Source organism: Melozone crissalis, unplaced genomic scaffold (assembly GCF_028551555.1).
Source record: "Melozone crissalis strain CALT ecotype California unplaced genomic scaffold, PUWL_Pcris_2 ptg000009l_1, whole genome shotgun sequence".
Lineage (NCBI taxonomy): Eukaryota > Metazoa > Chordata > Aves > Passeriformes > Passerellidae > Melozone > Melozone crissalis.
Window position 1 is genome coordinate 13,988,630 of NW_026535787.1, and position 20,124 is coordinate 14,008,753.

General features: G+C 34.0%; 1 protein-coding gene across 1 annotated transcript in view; it reads left to right on the forward strand.

Annotated features, from left to right (window-relative positions):
- The window catches only part of NCAM2 (neural cell adhesion molecule 2), a 268,232-nt gene that overhangs the window by 163,725 nt on the left and 84,383 nt on the right, over positions 1-20,124 (forward strand). The window contains exons 8-9 of the mRNA XM_054270307.1: positions 116-261; positions 16,208-16,358. Coding sequence (XP_054126282.1) covers positions 116-261; positions 16,208-16,358 — 297 coding nt within the window. The remainder of the gene's footprint in view (positions 1-115; positions 262-16,207; positions 16,359-20,124) is intronic.

The window sequence follows — 20,124 nt, forward strand, 5'->3', positions numbered from 1 at the left end:
ATAGATAATAACATTAAAACTTTAGTTAATACAGAAAAAAAGAGGTGGTTTAAAGATAGATTTTGATATTACATTATTTGTGCAGGATCAGTAACGCAATTTGTATTTTTAACAGTGCAGCCTCAAATCATACAACTTAAAAATGAAACCACATTTGAGAATGGGAAAGCAACCCTCATCTGTGAAGCAGAAGGAGAACCTGTTCCAGAGATTACTTGGAAGAGGGCCATTGATGGAATGACTTTCTCTGAAGGTGACAAGGTAAATCTACCTCTAATATATAAAATATCTAAAATGCATTGTCTGCCTAATCTTCTTCTTGTAAGCAGAAAATTAATTTAGAGACAGATTAATTCTAGATTCCTCTGGAATTAGAAGGAATTGCTATTTTTTAAGGCAGTAAGAGAGACATGGATATTCTAAATTTTAAATAAAAAAAAGAAAAAAGCAAAAACCAATCAAATGTGTAAAGGCAATTCATCTTCGTAGCTTAAATTGTAATATATAATCCCTACTAATGGTTTAAATTTCATCTTGATTATTATGGCTACACATAGGCCTTCTTCAGAATATTTGGATTCTGTCCAGTAATCCTCAAAATACAGTGGAATTAAAGATATTTTAAATTTAAAAAATCTGAATACTTCATTGTTCTTTATTTCCCACTTCTTTTTTCTTCCAAATTTTTCTGTCACAGAAGAGAAACTGAGCCTATTTTCTCATTTTGTCCCCCCATTTTAATATTTTATTACAAAAGTAAATTGAGTAGAGAAAGATTGCAGTGTGACAATGGAGAAAGTCAGTCAGTGTGGGAAAAGGAGCTGTAATTAGGTGGAATGGTGAAATGAAAAGGGAATGGTGCAATGCAATTCCTGACCATGCTTTTAGCAAGCTGTGTTTCTACAGAGTTCTCCTTTTTCCCTTTTTAATAATTATTTAAGTATTTGAGCAAGTATTTTCTTCTTCATTTCCTGACATAGACTGCAGAATTTCTCTGTAGTGGTTGAGGTAAGAGGTACCATCTTTCTGGGTAACTAATTCATAATTTGTACTCTAGGTAATTATGTAGTAAAATACTTTCTTCTTGCATATTCATAGCTGTTGCTTAAAAAACACAGGTGAAAAGCTAGATGAGAATCATGCCATGAATGGAATTAGATACTTAGTAAGTGTCTTAGTTCATAGGGAATTGCTGCGTGTTAAGGAATTGTGTATTTTCATTTTTTGTGTTCTAAAGGAGAAGGTCTGCTCTGGTCTAGTCTCTGACTTGACCTTTCCTGGAATTGAGGCAGTTTATGTGAGGCTCTGTCTACCATTTTCCTGTTCTGTGATTTCCACTTTGGAGCAATATAGCAGTATTTATATATTATTTTTTCTAATAGTTTTGCATTAAGACAAAGCAGTTTCTCTCTTCTTTAAATATTTCAAGTTAAAGGTCATCTTTCTGACTTGCAAAGACTATGCTTTGTTCAAAGGTTACAAATGTTAGCCACTCACTTATGTTTGAAATGTTCCCAAAATAACTTTTAATAAAGGGTATTGAAAATGAGAGAAAATAGCAGAAAAGCTCTAAATGTTGGTGCAGTTGAAACCTGAAATTTATCCAGTGTTTGTGTAAGTCTTATATTCTTAATTCCAGCTGCAGGTGGTTAAACTGATGTGTTGCTGGAATATTCTCTGAAATGTGGTTGAACTCAGTAATAGTGATAACCAAATGAAAATCTATATTCACTTCCTACTGGTGTGCTGACAGAGTCTATGAGGAAGATAAAAAGAATGAGAATAAATACAGTTATGTTCCTTCCTTTGCTCTTGCCAAAGAAAGAATTCTGTGTATTGCTCATGGGAGAGTTTTTGCTGAATCTTGAATAAATGTTCTGAAATACTGAATAGTCCTTGACCTATAAAATATACTGCTATATTTGCCCCATGGTCCTCCTGCTCTGGCTTGCCCAAAGCCTGGCTTGTGCTTTCCTACCAAATTAGGTGAATAGGGAACAAAACTAGCAGTGATTAAATTATTGAATAGTTGTTAAATAATACAGTAGTGTTTTGCACACAGAAAGAGAAGGAAAAGGTGAATTGAAGAAATTAAGGTAGAACATGGAACATAGTCTTAAATTGAAAATATTACTTATATCTGATAACTTTTAAAATAATATCCCATCATTCAACAACATAAATTAAGCATAGATATAAAAATATTTTCTTTATTCAAGGGATTCATTTTTGTATCAGTTTTTTCTTGATATCAACTGCACCTTATTCATAATTTCTGTTGAATTAAGAGTATCTTTAGGGGATGATTTTTTGCACAGAGGATGGAAAAGCTGTTCAAGCAATAATATTAACATAATGATCCTTAAAAGAATACATGAAGTGATGTTCTTATTTTTTTAATTTTACTTTTATTAACTTTAGAATATAGTTCCTCAATCATATGGTTCTTATTTTACTAAAATGTAAACGTACCTCATGTGGATTAGGAAGACTGCTAAATGTGATATCATTCTGAGCTTGCATGGATTCAAAATGTTTTCTATCCAATGATAGATCTTATAACTGGGACATAGACTTTCCTGAGTTTTGAATTTATTGTGTCCAAAAGAATGGAAAATATGCACCAAAGTCATAGATCAAAGAAGTAACCCAGCTGGGCTTAAGGAGGATAATATTAATGAGTATGAGCTCTATAATTATCTCTTTGGAAAATGCAGCTTTGATAAAGGATTTTCAGTACCTCAGAAGCGTGTATTTGAAAGTTGAAGCCAAGTGAGTTCAAACCAGAAGCAAAGAAGCCTTTTCCTCCGTCCTTTTATCATTTAGCTCTTAGAACAAGCTACCACACAGTGTGCGGTCTCTCTTTCAATAAGTATTTGAAATAAGGGGGTCTTTCCCTTTCCTCTGACTTCTCTTGAAAGTTAAATGAGAAGTTTTCCAGGAGGTCACATTAGATGCCCTCTGTAATCACTTCTGTGGCTGTATAGCCCATAAATACATGAGGGGTGGGTAAGGTTGAATAAACAAAACGCAGTGTGTGCTGGAAGGTGTTTGTCTCACCATTAAAGGTGTAAAGATGAAAATGGAGGCTTAGTCCAAGGCCACAGCTTCATCTGCTGTATTGGTGCCAAGCTAAAGCTCTCTGCTTGGAGCATGTACTCTGCCTGTGTCCTTCCAGTCCCTGAATCCCCAGCACTGCCTGTCCTGATGTGCCAACCTGGCCGTGCCCCTTCCAGCTGGGACTTCAAACGGCAAATTCCCACAGACCACTGTGCATCCAGCAGGCCTGGCCCTTTTCCCAGGGAAAAGAGGAGAAGGCAGGAGAAGAGCTGCTTTTTTTAGAACAGGAGGAAAGATAGTGATTGGATGCAATTTGGCATAATCAGTTATGAAATGGATTTTGGGCATGCACGCAGGTCTCTACACACATCCCTGAAGGACAGCACATCCTGATTGCTGATACAAAATTGTCACTGATTCCTGGGTGTGCTGCACAAGTGTGAGGACACAGTTTAGTGCCCCACTGTCACAGCATCTAATTCTAGCAGAAATATGAGTGCTGATCAATGTTATTTGTAATTAGCATTTCAAGCCCTGTTTTGGAATACAAATCACAATAACAGATGGGGCTTGATATGAGACAGTGGCTCCACTGTATGCAGCATGTGTCCAAAGAGGCATATGCTGCATACCCTGAGGAATTTATGATCTAAAAACATAAAATGAGTGAAAGGAGCCAATGCAGAGAGGTCCCAGTTGCAACTTATGTGTTGGATTTAGGGCAGGATTTTATACTCTATTTTTGCTGTACTATGTACTCTATTTCATAGAGATTCACTGAATGTCTCTTAAATACCTTGTATCACCAAGGAAAACCCAACCTGTGACTTTTAATTTTTTAATGAACACTGCATAAACAGTTGAATTCTGCTTTTTTCCATTGCAACAATAACCTGGTTCTCCCTGAAAAAATTCCTGTGACATTGTTTCTAAATACTGCAGAGTTTAGGCTAATAATTTATTTTTTTTCCAAGTTTGAATTGATATTGTATTTGCATGCAAATCATAAATATTTGTAGAGTGGGGCTTGTAGAGTTTTTAATAGTTTTCATGATCATGCAATAGACAGAGATAATCTTTTTCTTTGAAAGGTCAAGTCTATTTTTTCCCAAGCCTATTAACTTCACTTCAGCTATTACAAATGTTAATAAAAAGAATCTGATTTTTTTTGCTCCTTGTTTATGTTGGTTTTCCCTGCACAAAAAGAAACAGTCTTAAAGTGTCAGTAGAATATTTTGTCCTTCTTTTTGAAATGTGAGCCCTATTAAATTCTTGCTCATCAAGGATCAGGTCTTTATTTGAAATGAGTCACAGAAAACAGAGATGTATCTAGGGTATTTTAATTGATTCCAGGAAAAATCTTTTTTTTTTTTTTTTTTCTGAGCTATCCAAATCCTGCTCTTTGTGAATGATTCTTCTTTGAATACCTGGGAAATATACAAGGCCAATCTCTTTGCTGTATTGGAGAAAATTGTTATAACCTGTTTCACCTACATATTGTGGTGAAACAAGTTATAACCTAGGGAAAAAACTCCCACTTACAATATCATATGAATGTTTTTGTTGTTGCAGTATTGGCACAGGCCTGCAAACCAGAACAATTTATGTAGCCAGCCACAATTATGTTTGATGATGCAATTGAAACTCTCTGAAACGATTCAATCAGGCATCAAAGTTCTCTTCTCTTTTGTTTTTAAGCCCCAAATGAATTTAGTGGGCTTTGCATATTAAGACTATGAAATTAGAGAGCAGGAATGTTGTGACTGGAAGAAGTTAAATAAATGAACTTGACCAAGAGGGTCACTTACATGTTAGATAATTAACGCTGTTGAGATATATATAGAGGCTTTTACCCTGTGACATAAGCAAATAAAGGGCCATATACAAGCCCTGAATAGTAGAATTTCAGGAGCCATCTGATCCATGGAAACCTGAATACTTTATGGTGTTCCTTCATCTATCTCTAGTTTTGAGAGGTGACAGTATTTAAGTAAGAAGATTGATTTTGCAGGAGTAGGATTGTATTCAGTTAGAAAGAAAGGGAAGCTTTCCTGTGTGACCTGGGGAAATAGGGAAACTGTGAGCCAATATGGAAATTTTCAAGTTCTCAAGTAGCTCAATCAGCTGTCTGAGCTCCCCACAGTCCTTTGAGTTACAGTATCTGCAGTGATGTGGAAATCAAGCCAAAAATTAAGCTAGTAATTATTTTGAGATCTTGATTGTATTGGCAAGTCCGTACTAACTATTAGCCACAGGACCAGAGGGCTCTTCAGATTTGTTCCTCTTTTGGGATAGAAGGTAAATTATCTGTTATTCAGAGTAAGCCCAGGGGCCTGTACATACACAAAGACAGAGATATTCATGTTGTGTGCATGGCTGTCTATACTGGTGTTACACCAGCTCAGAATTCTCTCATTTCTGTATATTTTTCTTTTCACTTTTAGTAAAATTTTATGGTCACTTTCTACTGGGAAAGAATTAAGCCAGTAGAAACAAAGTTTTTGATTATTTTAAGGAGCCAAAAGGGAAAGAAAATGTAAAATTTATTAACTCTTCTGTATTAAGAACTTAACCTAGGAAAAGACATTGATTTAGGAAATGAACAATTTAAGCTGTTCTTTAACTGGATGCCTTAAATTAAGTCCAAATTTGTTATCTGTTCTGTAAATGGATGGATGCTCTTTTTTACACTTAATTTATATTTACAATTTTAAACCTGTTTTCTATTTAATGGATTTGCTTCTCTGCTACCTATGTACCAAATAGATATTGTTTGGATAGTTTCTGTAGGTTGCAGTGCTGCAGGTACTGCCTGAAATAAAGCTCTAAAGTCTTGGAAATGGCATTTATTTCCCAATTTGCAATTCTAGCTTTTGCCATTTAGTTATCAGTGATGATACTAGGTCTGTTGCATAATGAAGAATGAAATTATCAGGGAACTTTTCATGGACCATTTTCTACAATACCAGCACAGCTTGGACTGGAATATTCACTCGTTTCTTCTACAACACAAACTTTTGTTTCATGAGCTTCAGCCTAAGTATCACTTGTGTTATTTGCTAATGGTTTAAGGAGTTCCAAATAGCTGTAGCTTCTCTGGTGAAATAGAGAATATGCACTTGATGATTCACTAGGAAATACATCCATGCTTTAAAGACTGGAGCCATTATTCCCTGATGTACTACAGGACCTTCTCAGGACACTTAAGAAGTGTTGCATTTTCTACATTCTGCTTACATTGAGGGCAAGCATAATCAGTGGCAAAATCAGAAGTGCAATGCTGGCAAAAATGTGTTTTATGCTATTAAAATGTCTGCAGTTCTCCTGACCTGAAAGGCAGTATGAGTACCTGTATATATTGGGATAATTTAAGTCTTCAGAACTTTTGGCAAAGCCAGGATGAAAGCAAAGACCTGTATTCAGTTTTTCAATCCCTTGTTTGTTTTTTTTTTTTTAATCTAAACTCTGTGTAATATTAGTTCCTGATGATTTATTAACATCCTTAGTATGCTTATTAAAAAATATTTTTTTTTCCTGTCACATTCTCACTGTGCAATCTCTCCATGTGTATCTACTCATAAAGTACTTTTCCTACTAATAGCAGTTCCTAGATTTCAAAGACAGTGAAATTATTACATTTTAACAGGACAATGACGATGTATCAGTGAACATCTTGCTGGTTAGGAGGCTATGAAAATTCATTTAAGCCATAATACAAAAGTCTTATTTCTGTACACTGAGAAAAGTAAAGACTGTTTGCACCACCCCTTATTGGCAGCTTATAAAATTCGGCAAATCATATTTCTTAGGACTGCATAAGTGGGAAATACATCTGAGTTTTGATTCATTGTCAAAAGAACTCCCATCTATGCATGGGATCAACCTATGTTTTTAAAATTTCTTAAGTGTTGCATAAATAATGTTATTTAGTAATAATTTTTTTTGCCTTTCTGTAAATTCCTGCTTGTGCAAATGAAGTTGTAACATTTGTGGCAAAATTCAATGGATTAATAGCATGTAGAAATCTTTACTGCAAGATGATCATCTAACAGTCCTGTAGGTAGCCTATACATAACAAAAAATTCCTCAGGGTTATATAACTTTGTTAAAGGGCTGTTTCTGACACTTTTTTACTCAGTCCTCCTTCTCCTTTTCTTCCTCACATAGAAAATGATTGCTGTCCTCCAGGTCCCAGTCCTCCCTCCCAATTACCTGCATACCAGAGAATTCTAAAGCTGTGACTAATATTTCAGCTGTCATTAATTTATTCACATTTCTCTTCAGTTAATGTGTTATTACAGATCTGTTTCTTCAATGATGTACTAATACATAAATTCTGATAATTTAATCATATATTCCGTTTCCTAATGTGTACATCTGAGTCAGGAGTCCTGCAAGCTGACTGAAAATAAGAAATAGAGTGGCTTAAAGATTTTCTTTTTCAATGAGACTTTCCCCAGGAGAATAACATACGGGTTGCAATCTCTGCTTCCCCACTTATTTCAAACTCTTGTAGAACAGCATTTTTCTGTAATAGCAAATATCCAACTTAGCTGATATAACCAGCATAAGCTTTAATTTATAGCACAAGCTTATATTTATTTTTATTTATTTTATTTATCAATATAGACATGTAAATAGAACAACTGAGAACTGTATTCAGGACATCAATTAAATAAAATTATTTGAAATCATATGCCCTTTCAGTTATGTCCAGGTTACCTCACTTTCTCCATTTGCTTGCTACTGCAGTAATTTCCTTTTGTTTCTTCAGATGAAAAAAAAGCCCTCCAGAATTACCAGTGTTTCTGAGCAAGGACTTTGTGATCTGTGAGGTTAGGATCTGTCCTGCTGGCAATTCCCTTCGCCTTGTGACTCAAGCTGTGCCCCTTTGTGCCCTTCCATGACTTTCCTTCTCCTAAGGGAGCCTTGTTGCTTACCCTGCAGGTCTCCGTCACAGCCCAGTTTCCAGACAGGCTCCTTATCTGCTGTTTAACCAAAATAATTTTAGTAAAATATACATGAGCTTTACGGTAAACTGGGAGGGATCTCAAGCTGCTACTGAACAACCCAGAAACTCAAATCGTGATTTGTTTGGTTTATCTTTTTAATTTTTTTCTCCATTCTTTCTTTTTCTTCATACCCTCACTACATCAGTTATCCCTGCAACTGAAGCTAGACTGTGTTAAAGTGTGAATGCGAATTCTGTGAAATTCAAATCAATGTATATAGACATGAATTAAGCTCTGTCTGAAATTCTTATAGTAGTAGTAATTTTTAAGGTTGTCATATATTACAGCAAACTTTCTTGCGCAGGAGGGGTACACAACCTCTATATATCTAAGAATTTGTTATCAGTCCAAGTAATACCAGTTTAAACAAAATAAACCAAGCACTTATTCTTTGTTCAGTTATAATGACTTGAACATTTTAATTCAAATTATCTAAGTAATAAAGGGGGGAAAATAACACTATAGCAAAAATTGTTGTACAAAATTTTCCTAGTTTTCCTTTCCTTGTTTTAGTCACCCAGACACCAGAGGCAGGCTGGCAGCTGACAGTGCTTGTTTTTCTTTAAAGAGGAAAAAAAGAAAAAAAGGAAAAAAAATTAGAAAAGGATTGACAATTCATCACTCTGCCTTGGGTCAGCTTCAAGTTATTTTTGTCCATTTTGTACAGCAGTAAGTTGACATGATTTGTCTTCATGTGTGCCCAGATACAGATCTTTTTGGTTTCTTTCATTTTTAGTTTTCCCCATGTTTTCGCTTGCTGGTCACTAAAATTACAGAACAATCACCTTCAGTCCCAAGTTACAGTAATATTTGATTGTCTAAACTAAGATACAAGTGTATAGTTAAATTGTTTCTATTAGTGGCTGTTTTGTGTGATGTCTGTATTGAATAAGAACATTGTACTTAAAGTCTTCTTCCTGAGAATTTTGCTGGCCTGAATCCATTTGAGTCACCTATTTTAATGGTGACTGTGTTGGAGTAGATTCAGATCAGCAAAATTCTTAGGAATAAAGCCATTCAATACTGTATTTATGAGTGAAACAGGATTTCTAATTACAAAGTACATCTGCAATTATTGGAGTTGTAGTATTTCTGTTTTATTTATAAACACTCATTTGTGGTTACTGTTGTCATTTATCATGGGCAACACTAATGCTTGTTCTACTCTACAAGTTTATTTGATATGATGCTAATATTTTTGCCATTCAAAATCATCAGCCATTTCTTTCTTGTGATTTGCATCATTAAGATTTGTGATTTACATCTAGGATTTGCATCTTTAGCAGAAGTAATCTTGAATGGAAGCTCATCATTTTTTCATTCTTAAATATTTTTCTTACATATTCATTGTTGAGTAAAAACCAATGAAGGAAAGAAGTTCAGTTTTCCATTTAAGTTCTTTGTAATTGTTTGGTGTCAGGATTTCATGTGTCATCTCTTTGCATAATGACTAAACTTTGAAAGAAATGCCAGCATGAATCAATGAAATATCGGTTCATAATTTCAAAAAGTTGTACGAAGCATTCAAGAACACAGTTTTTTCCTGAGACTGTACATGCAGCTAACAACCTGCATAGGACCTGCTGCCATTTACAATCTGAATTCTTTAAAAGTAACTGGTGTGTCTGCAGCTGAACAGAAATTCAAAACAACAGTATTTTTTTCTTCAACCTTAGGTTTTCTTGTGCTTTCCTTGGTGCTACACTATAGATCTACAACCAATAGGTGCTTCAATAATTTCTTCTTTGTGGAAAAAACATATTCCTAGAAATTCAGGAATTTGCAGCATGCTGACGTGTATAATTAACAAGCTGAAGTTTTAAAATATCACAAGGTCTCCTATAAAAATCACAGAAGTCCAAGACACTGCTGTAGCATTATTCTGATTCACTGGACATTAAGGCATATGCACATAGCAATACTCTGGAATTTTCTGCTGTCTCCAACAGGTGCATGGATAGAATACATTTACCTGAAGAGAATGGGGAATATTGTGAATATACCATCCATAATCCAGAAGGGAGCTTCCATCAGCTTCTACACGATGATGGCTGTTGTGACTAACAGCCCTTTCTCTCATCATCAAAGGTAGATTTTCAGACTAGGAATTGCTACTCACATTTAATAGACTTCTGGAATTTTATCATCATTAAGTATCAGCATGTCAGGTTGCAGAAGCTCTTATTTTTCATGCTGCTTCAAGAAACGTTTTCATGGGCAATTAAGATCTGCTTAAATCTCACTATAAGAAGCATCAGCCTGAAGTATATGATCTCAAGTTACCTCTGATGTGGATGCAAGCACAACCTGAAATCAGGAAAATTCCTAAAAAATTGTTATTTGTGAAATTCCAAAGATGATTCTGTTAATCAATATTTGTTTTCTCCTTGAAAATTCAGTAACGTGTACTGGAAACGTAACCAAGATGAAATAATGAGTTGGAGAATTTTAACAATTTGATCCAAAGAAGGAAGAACTGTGATTTTTTTCAATCCTCCCCCCTGCAGTATGAGGATCTTCGACTGAGTGTATCTGAAACAGATCCTTTGCTGGAAATCTAAAACACCTGCAGATTTTACTCAAGTTACATGTTCTTACAGTGACTGGTTTTTAGTACATTGCTCCATGTTTTGCAAAAGAAAAGCACAGTCTCAATTCTAAGCTACTCTTCATCTTTTCTGTGGTTAATGTGTGCAGAGCACCGCCAAAATAATACCAAAGTACACAAGGTGTCAGAAGATATATTTGGTAAATTTGACAGGAAAAACTGACCTGTAGCATTTTAACTGTGGACTGTGATGGCACTTTGCACATGAATAAGCTTTAAGCATTTAAATAAAATAAAATAAAGGTATTTCAACTTTTCTAGATTTTAAATGAAGGGATTGTTTTGCTTGCAGTCTTGCACTTGGACTTCAAGGGTTGAAGGAGTACTTTGACAGCCAAATGGTAAACTCAAGGAGGGAAGTCAGCTGCTCTAGCCAATATTCAAGCAATATTACTAAAACCCAGCTACAAATGAGTCACCAATTTCTGCAACTGTTCTTACCTTCCGTTCTTGTTTTCAGCCAAGTCAAAATGCAAGTTTTGGCAGCCCTACAACTTCATCTCATTTGGTTCTACTTTTTCTCAGTGGGAGTTGGAGCAATGGCTGATAAATCAAGCTCATGCACTAAACACACCATCCACCTCTGTCCAAGTGCAACTTTCTACAGTTTGGAAACAAACAACAATTTCTGGGCACCATAACCAGCAACCTCTCTCCTCCTGAAAAATTAAACTGATTTTACTAAAATGGCAGTGGAATTTTGCAAATTGAAAACTCCATGGTAGCTGAATAATTTATTTCCTTCCAGAAGCTATCCTTGTCTCCTTGTGGATCTTGTTGTCTCATCACATCGCCATCCACTCTGTAAGTGGAATCCTTGAAATTCACAGTTATCATTGTTCTGGTCCTGCCTTGGAGCTCTGGTTCTTGTCCTTGGAGCTGAGCATAGACCAGTGAGGTCAGCATCAGCTGCTCAGGCCTTTGGGAATATTCACATGTGGAACTACAAATTATGCAAGACATCCAAGAAGCACGAGCATGACAGAAGAAGTTAAGAAGTAGAATAACATACATAGTATCACATGAATTTTATCAAAACCAAAAATATATATGTACTCTTACAGAACCTGCAGCATTAATCTTAAATTATGCAATACCTCTCATTTTTTAATTAGCACAGGAGTCATTTGTGTTTAAGTACATATAATAAGTAAAAATATTGCAAATGCAGAAAATTTTCACCTTTTTTTTTATTTTTCCCAGAAGATATTTTTTACGTGGTGTCATTTTGGATAGTTTTACTTGCAGACCTGTATAAAAGAATTTCCTTTAACAATGGCAGAGAACTAGATTGCTATCAGTATTCAAAATAAAAGGGCTTTCCTGCTTCCGAATTTAGGGAATTGCTTTTCATGGGATAAAATCCCAAAGTGACTTTATCTAAGTAAAACATTTTTCAAAGTCTCTGCTGAAGTTTTTTCATTTGTATCTTAGTTTTATGCTGGTGATAAAGTTATGGGAGGAGAAAAACCCCACCACCAAAGTCTCAAAACCACCACTTTTATTTATGATTTCCATGAAATTCTCCAATGAACATTAGCCATGAAAAATATTTATTTCTTAGATTTTATTATGAATTCTAAAATGCTGTGAAAATGCAACTTCTGAAGACTTCATCATTCTTCCAATGTCTAAGAGTGTAAGGCTCTGTTAGAATAATTTTTTTTTTCAAAGAATGTGTAAATCTGTATGGTACTGTCTTAACTTGAAGTTTTTGAGAACTCAATGTTTGTTCATTCTCCATGATGGGAGGAGAGTAATTCAGCAAATGAGCACAAATTGATCAGTGTTGGGCCACAGAGACTATTCTGATTGTCTAGGGGTTTGTTCTGTCCCTGTTATGCACTTTATCATTATTAAGCAATAAAATAAAATACAGATACTACATCTCTCATGCTGTAACATTTGAAAAGATAAAAAAGAATGTCCAAATTAAGTAGGATATCCATTATTATTTCAGGCAAGCTTCAGAGTTTCTGGCATTGTTAATTTATAGGGATTGTATCTGTATTTTGGTTTTGGCCTATTGGCAGCTCCAAAGCTTTTTTCCTGGTGGGGATTTCTCCTAAGGATTACTGGGCAGGTGTAGTGTTCCCATTCCTGTATCTCTTTCTCTTCATGTTTTGCTGTGCTATGGTGCCAGACATAGTACTAATGTGTGCTCTCCATAATTAGTGCAGGAGAGAAATTAACCTCAGAAAGGCGTTACCAATGGTCAGAAAGTTCTGCTTTGTCAGTTTATCCTGGTTTTAATAATGTCCTTTATAATATCAGAAAAATGTAAAGAGTGTGTCTTCAGTTTTTGGGCTGGTAACGCTACATATTTGATTTTTGTTCCAGTTTCTTCATTGCTCTTTTTCATATCCAGCTGCACCGTTATGTGCTTTTTTTGTGTAATCACATGTCCTTGAATCATTTACCCAGATCTCTCTTGTGTGATTTATACCAAAAAGAAATATAATAGAGCCCCAACAGTGTTTTTGAAGTCCTTGTGAAACTTCACCATACTAATTAGCATTTTGATTTGCATTTGGTGAATTCCCTCATATTCTGGGAATCCTCTCACTGATAGAGACACCTGCATCAAAACATTTCCTTTCATTTATTTATTTGTTTCATTAGTTGTTTCTTTGTTTGTAATGGAATTTTCTTGGTCTGTATTTACACTCTTGTTTTCTTTCATGCGTTTCTTTCTTCAGGAATGCCAGCCTATCAGTGTATTTTTAATCAGGTATTGCAGTATTTTTGTAAAAGAAATAAATGATGGATTTGTGCACCAATCCATCTGCAGAATAGACTCAGGGAACAGGACATTTTAAACTATTTAATAAAAAGCCACAGTATAATATGCATTATAAGCAATGAAACAGAACACATTTTAGAAATTTTGCTAGATCTAGTAAGCAATTTTAACACATGAACCTAAAAAAGTAGAAATTGTCTTTAGTAAATGCATATTTTTATTATATTTCTAGTGAATTTTTCTTGCCTACCATTGTTTTGTTTGTTTTATGGACTTGAACCAAGTAAATCCTTCTTGCACTGTTTCTTACCATATATTTGATTATAGGAATAATGATATATAAAAATCTTCTATTATTCAGAGTATTTATTAGCTATTATTCAGAGTATTTATTAGTATTTATAGCTTGAGGTTTGTCCTACCTATAAATCTAAGATATGTTACATCATCTAAATTTGAATAAGAGAATGTGAGAACATAGGAAAGTTATACTGAGTACAGTCAAAATTTTTTTCCATCAGTATTAGAAAATCGTTAAATAAACTAAAAGGAGATTGAGAAATTACTGTAAAATTACCTGTAAATTACCTATTTAATTTACTGTAATTACCTATCTGAATTACTGTAAGTTACCTATTTAATTTAAAGATCTTTAGGCTTATTTTTTTATTATTTTCTTGTATTACATTTGTTAGTACTCATTTATGTGCTTAGGGATGTATGGAATTACTCATAGTGAAATATGTACTAGTGAATTAAAGTATTTGGGGTGAGTACAGAACTAATGAATCACTAATAAAGTATTTACTATTGTATCTATGATTCATTGTCTCAAGTTCTTTCACCATTTAAAATATAAGTTCTTAATGAAATATTTGCCATCAAGTTAAAATCAGAAATTAAATTTCTGAAGTGTATGTAGATTTTAGGTAGGAATAATGTAGTTTGATCATGGTATTACATGCTTAATATTTAAATAAAGAAGAAAATGCTCATAACTGGCATTAACTATGTCATAGAATGTACCTTCTTTACATATATATAAGCAATAGATATAATGCTATAAAAATAAGCTTTTACATTTATGTTTTACATATATATAAATCTGGTTTTGTATCAGAAATTAGAAAACAATGGTTTATTAAAAATAAATTGCATTTAATTAGCTGAGGAATTCCTTCCAAAAGCCATGAGGTTCACTACTGTAATTAGCAGTAAACTGTTGTTTACTAGCAATATCATAACTTTTCCTTTTTTGATCATATTGTAGAAATAGAGTTTTCAGAATTGAAATTGATAGTTAAGTGGTCTAAGTTGCTAATTTGTACCAATCCAAAGAGGTTTATGTTGGTTTCTGGGTTAGAATTCAAGAACTTTAATATATGTTGCTATGATGAACCATTTTCACAGGAAACAATATTCAGTCTACTTGGATTCTTACATAGGATCAGGATACTTTTCTTTCTACAGAAATCATTATAAACAGCATGCTTCATTTGACTCTTTTACATCAAATATTTTAAGGTGACATATTTCTAAATTATGACATATTTCCTTTATTAAGAAAAGGAACAATTTTAATGAGTTAAAAGCTCAGCCACTTAAACATCAGCTGCCACTTGGTGAGTATTGAGTGTAATGTGCAATAAACTTGAGTGTGTGTATTACAGAATTGAACATAAAAATCTGCTTCAAGTGTAACAACATGCACTGAAATAGTTACTGGGTTTTCATTCCTTTTCCACCTTGCAATAATGAAGGTATGTTAACATCAGTATTTTCAATCATGTTTGGAGTTTTTTTCCCTTAAACAAAGTGAGAGATGAAAAAGTACAAGAAATTTCCCAAAGGTTGCCCAGAGAAGCTGTGGCTGCCCCGTCCCTGGAAATGTTTAAGGTCTGTTTGGATGGGACTCTGTGCAAACTGATCTAGCGGAAGGTGTCCCTGCCCAGGCAGGGGTTGGAATGAGATGAGCTTTAAGGTCCTTTCCAGCCCAAACTATTGTATGATGCTTTACGTAAAGAACAGAAGAAAATAACTTCTTTTCCCTCAGGAATAATATGTCCTTAAGTTTGAAGCATCGAGAAGAAGACTTTATTTTGTTTCATTTTACCTAATATTTGTATAACCATTAAAAAAATGTGGGGAGGGATGGGGAGGGGCAAGGAGAGTCATTATGGATAAGTATTTTTTATAAAATTTATGTTCTAGAAAATTGAAAGGCACCATTCATTTTTTCATGCCTTTTCCATGGAACGAAAAGGAACTGAAATCCAGAAATTCTAGTTGCATTTATGGTTCAAGGTTTTTTAACAGCTTTGAGATTCTGGGTTTTGCTCATTGTCTGAGGCATTACTTCTGTTCAGTTTCACAGCTGCAGTTGTAAGGACCAGAGATAATGCTGTGTGTAATCTGAGATACAGAGTTGTATTTATGCATTTTTCTTCATCATAACACAGTAGTGAGATCATAAAGAAGTTTTGAGTCTGTAGTTCACTATTGCTGTTATAATTTGATACGTTTTGTGGTTTCCCTTGACAATGTTCCCTTAAGCATGTACTTATTTCTTTTATTTTACTGCCTAGAAAGAAAACATGTTTATTTATATTTTTTAAATTTATTCAGACAATTTAGAAGTTGCTTAGCTGTCAGTAATAACTTCACCATAGGTGAAGAGATGCTTTCAGTCATTCTTATCAGCAGTGTTTAATATATATAAATTCTACATTGATATACATATATAAACATATAAAACCTTCTTTTTTCCTGAATCAATGTAAACAGAGCCCAGATGGCCGTATAGAAGTCAAAGGGCAGCATGGGAAGTCGTCACTGCATATTAAAGATGTGAAGTTGTCAGATTCAGGGAGATATGACTGTGAAGCGGCAAGTAGAATTGGTGGGCACCAAAAGAGCATGTACCTTGATATTGAATGTAAGTTCTAATATTTTGTTTTCTCTTTTAAAATCTGTTTTAAAAGAAAAAAAAAAAAAGTACATTCTTAATGGAAGGTCATTTTTTTCCTGGTCATTCATGATTAAACTTGCACAAATGAAGAAAGCATGTCCTGCAGCTCATTCCTCTGTGGAAGAATCCTGTCTTTTCTGAATTAACAAGACTATCGCTGGTATGTTGGTGACTTATGTAGGACAGGATTTCTTCTGAAATCATATTCCACTGTTATTATCCACTAACTTAAGGCTAAGCTTAATAACTTCAAATCTCCAGGCAAGCTGAGAGTGCTGGGAATGAAAAGTGTTCAGCAGGATAAAGTAAGGACTGATTTGAGCAGCAGCTAAATCTTGAGCTTTACTTCCTAAGATTCAACAAAGATTCGTTTTTTGTTTCTGAGTCCTCTGATTTACTAATCCCTAAAAGGTGTCTGGCCACTATTATAACCCCTCCTGGAGTTATCACGTTTGTAACAGTCTCTTTTAGAGATTGTCTTTATTCCAAGCTCTTGCATTTTATCCAGGAGAAAAAGAAGATTATTTTTGCTTAGAAGAATCTCATGCTTGAGAAGCCAATCAGAGGATATAAATCTGAAATATAAAAAAAAAAAATCATTGGGTAATTGCTTCTTCAATTTTTTCTTTAAATTCATGAACAAAGATCTTCAAAAAATGAAAACAATCAAAAATCATTTTTTTTTTAAATTTCGTTGTTGCTTCATTTATTAGAAATTTCTAGATACAATTATTTTGCATCTCCAGTAGAGTTTGCATGAGCCTGTTTGAACTGAGTCTTCAAACAGAAAAATTCTTTCCAGTGGGAAGATAAAAGCTGGAATAGGATTCTGTGGCACAGAAATAAAAGTAATGATTGCAGACCACGGAGTGATTTCCTGAGGAGTTCTGAAAGTGCTTTCACTATACAGTTGTGTACTCTTTTTTGGCAGGGAAGCATTGCATTGTGGCATAGAATATAAATCTGAAAGAAAAATGAGGAATGATCAAAAGAATTTTTAGGTGTTAGGAATGGAGAGATTTGCCAAGCCAGAAGACCTAAGAAATAAATTCTAATTTGCTATGTTTGTTTTCTTTAATGCATGCAATGATAACTTTTTATATGTATATAGGGGAAAAATAGATAAAAATGTAAATTAAGTGTAGTTTCTCTAAAATCCTGCCAACTCTCCATATAATGATATGAAATACATGGTTTGATTATGGTTTTGTTGCCTCTATGCTTTAGTATTAAATATTAATATATTTTGAATTCAGAGGAGAGAACTATGTTGCACCGCATGTTATGAAACATGGACACTCGAAATTTAAGGTTTTATTAGCAATACAGAATTCATACCAGAGGGCATAATAAAACCTCTGCATTGATACAATGCATTATTATAACCAAAGACACCTTTCAGGGTGAAAGTCTTAGATGATGTGGAAGGAATTTAAAAGTAGCAGTCTTTTTATGGTGTGGCAGAATGAATTTTGAATATGTGTGGGAACAATCAAATACAGTACATGAGAAAATGGAATAACTTAAAGTCTGAATTTATGCCTTGGTAGACACAGTTTTTGATACAGCATAAAATTTTCTACAGTTCTAAAATCCTCTGAGGAAACACAGTTTATAAAGAACACAGAAATATTATTCTACCATCAGAGAAATCAAGCGTTGTAATGGATACTTATAATGTGTAACTGAAGATTTTTATGATGATATTTTTAAAACTGGAGTTTTAAATTTTAAATACTCAACTGATAGTGAGCCTTAACTCAAATGTATTTTTTTTTCCAGCACAGGCATTGTTTGACTAACAGAAACACAATTTTCCTCAATTCCTTTAAGTCAAGTAGTTCTATGATGCAAAGCAAGTGTTTCTGGGGTGATATAATACAGGTCTGTCTCATATTCTGATTAATGACTTTGAGAAATTTTGTGCTTTCCTTTGCAAATAACTTTGCACTGGTATATGAATTTCAAATATAACTTATTTGTCTTACCCAGGAAAGAAAGCACTTGTTTTAGGGTAGAGAATTCTCCTGTTCTTAAAAATAATGTCCCCAGGAGGAAGAAGTGCATCTTTACAGCCTCCTATCCCATCAGTCTGGCCTCTGACAGAAACTTCTTTAACAAAACAACCCCTTTCAAGAACCTTTCAGCACCTCCTTGCCCCCATTTCCACCCAAAGTTTGGTTGTCCTAACCTCTGACCATCCTTCTCCAGCATCTTCCTATATGAAGCTGTGTGATGCTTATCTGCCATTCCAGTTACGGGACTTCAAAAGTTGCAGGCTTTGGAATTTCAGCAAAAGATTCAGGTTCAAAAACTAAACAGCTAATTTGTATTTTTGTAGAGAACCACTAAAAAGGAGGGGATTCCATGAAGTCAGTATCGAATAGTTTTGATTCTCCTTTTAATATTTTCCAAGTGGCATTTCATCAGCATACTAATTGCAGCTACAAACAGTGCTCTCAGGGCTTTCACATTTTTTTCCTCAAATTTTCATTTTAGAAATTGCATTAAACCCTTCAAAATAGTTTGTTTTTTCTCTTCCATTAGTTTGGTTTTGTTCTCTTACAAACAGTTTTGGAGAAGTTGTTATTCAGGTATGGCTGAGTCTTGCAGTTAAGCTATGTTAACAGAAATTTGAATTATCTTTAATAATAACAAGTATATAAATAACTATTATTAAATTATTATTTTTTATTATAAATAAACCATTCTCTTTAATTAATAACTATTATAAATAAACTATAAACTATTTTAAAATTAAAATATACATAGATAAGCAGAACTTAATTCCTGATATTGTCGCCTAGTTTCTAGATGGAAGTAAACAATGCAGGCATCCCTTTCTGTAAGTTAGTAACAAAACTATAGCATTTTTCTTTATGTTTTATTGTATTTGACAGTTTGTGTAGTCAGGAGAGGAAACTGCTTCCATCCCATCCTTAAATGCCACCTCAGTCAAACAGGCTGAATGAAGGCACTGAGTGCTCTGGTGTCACTGTCTCATCCTTTCACTTCCTGACCCCTCTCAGAGATTTAAACTGGCAGTAGGATTGCACAGAATTTCCCTGCTTTATCCTTGTTCTCTGTTGGGGTTGCTCCTGGTGATAAGAGCAGTTCTTTAGGACAGGAAGAGATTATCAGGTTTGATACCAACTGGGAACAGTTAACCTTGACTTTTATCTGAAGGAAATGCTGCGAAGACATGAATTGCAGGGAACCAGGGGGCATTTTTAAATATGACTTCCCACCAAGTCATCTTTGTGTTTAGTTATGTTTTTCCTTATATAAAGTATGAAAGGCAAATCAAAATTTTGTCAAAATAAAATATAATTTTCAAATATTATTTATTAATGGATTTCATTAACTGCAAAATTTGGTTTAAAGTATGAAGCCTAGTGTGTATTGAATGAGAGTAATAATAAGCAATCAATTGAAAAGTGGAATATATTATGGTATGGTGGAATATATGATATGTATTGGGTATTAAGATGTGTCTATAGTTATTATCTATAGATTTATCATAGAGAAGTAAGTATTTTTAAAATTAAAAATATTAGAGAAATGCGCAAAGAAGATCAAGCAGATCATATGCTAAGATGAAGTTTTCAAGACAGCCTGAGGAATTTAAATATCTTAAACCTAGTGAATTATAAATTGATTTTGCTTATAGTATCAGGTGTCTCTCAAAGTTAGTTTTGCTATACAAATGTTTACATTTCCATGTGGTATTTTT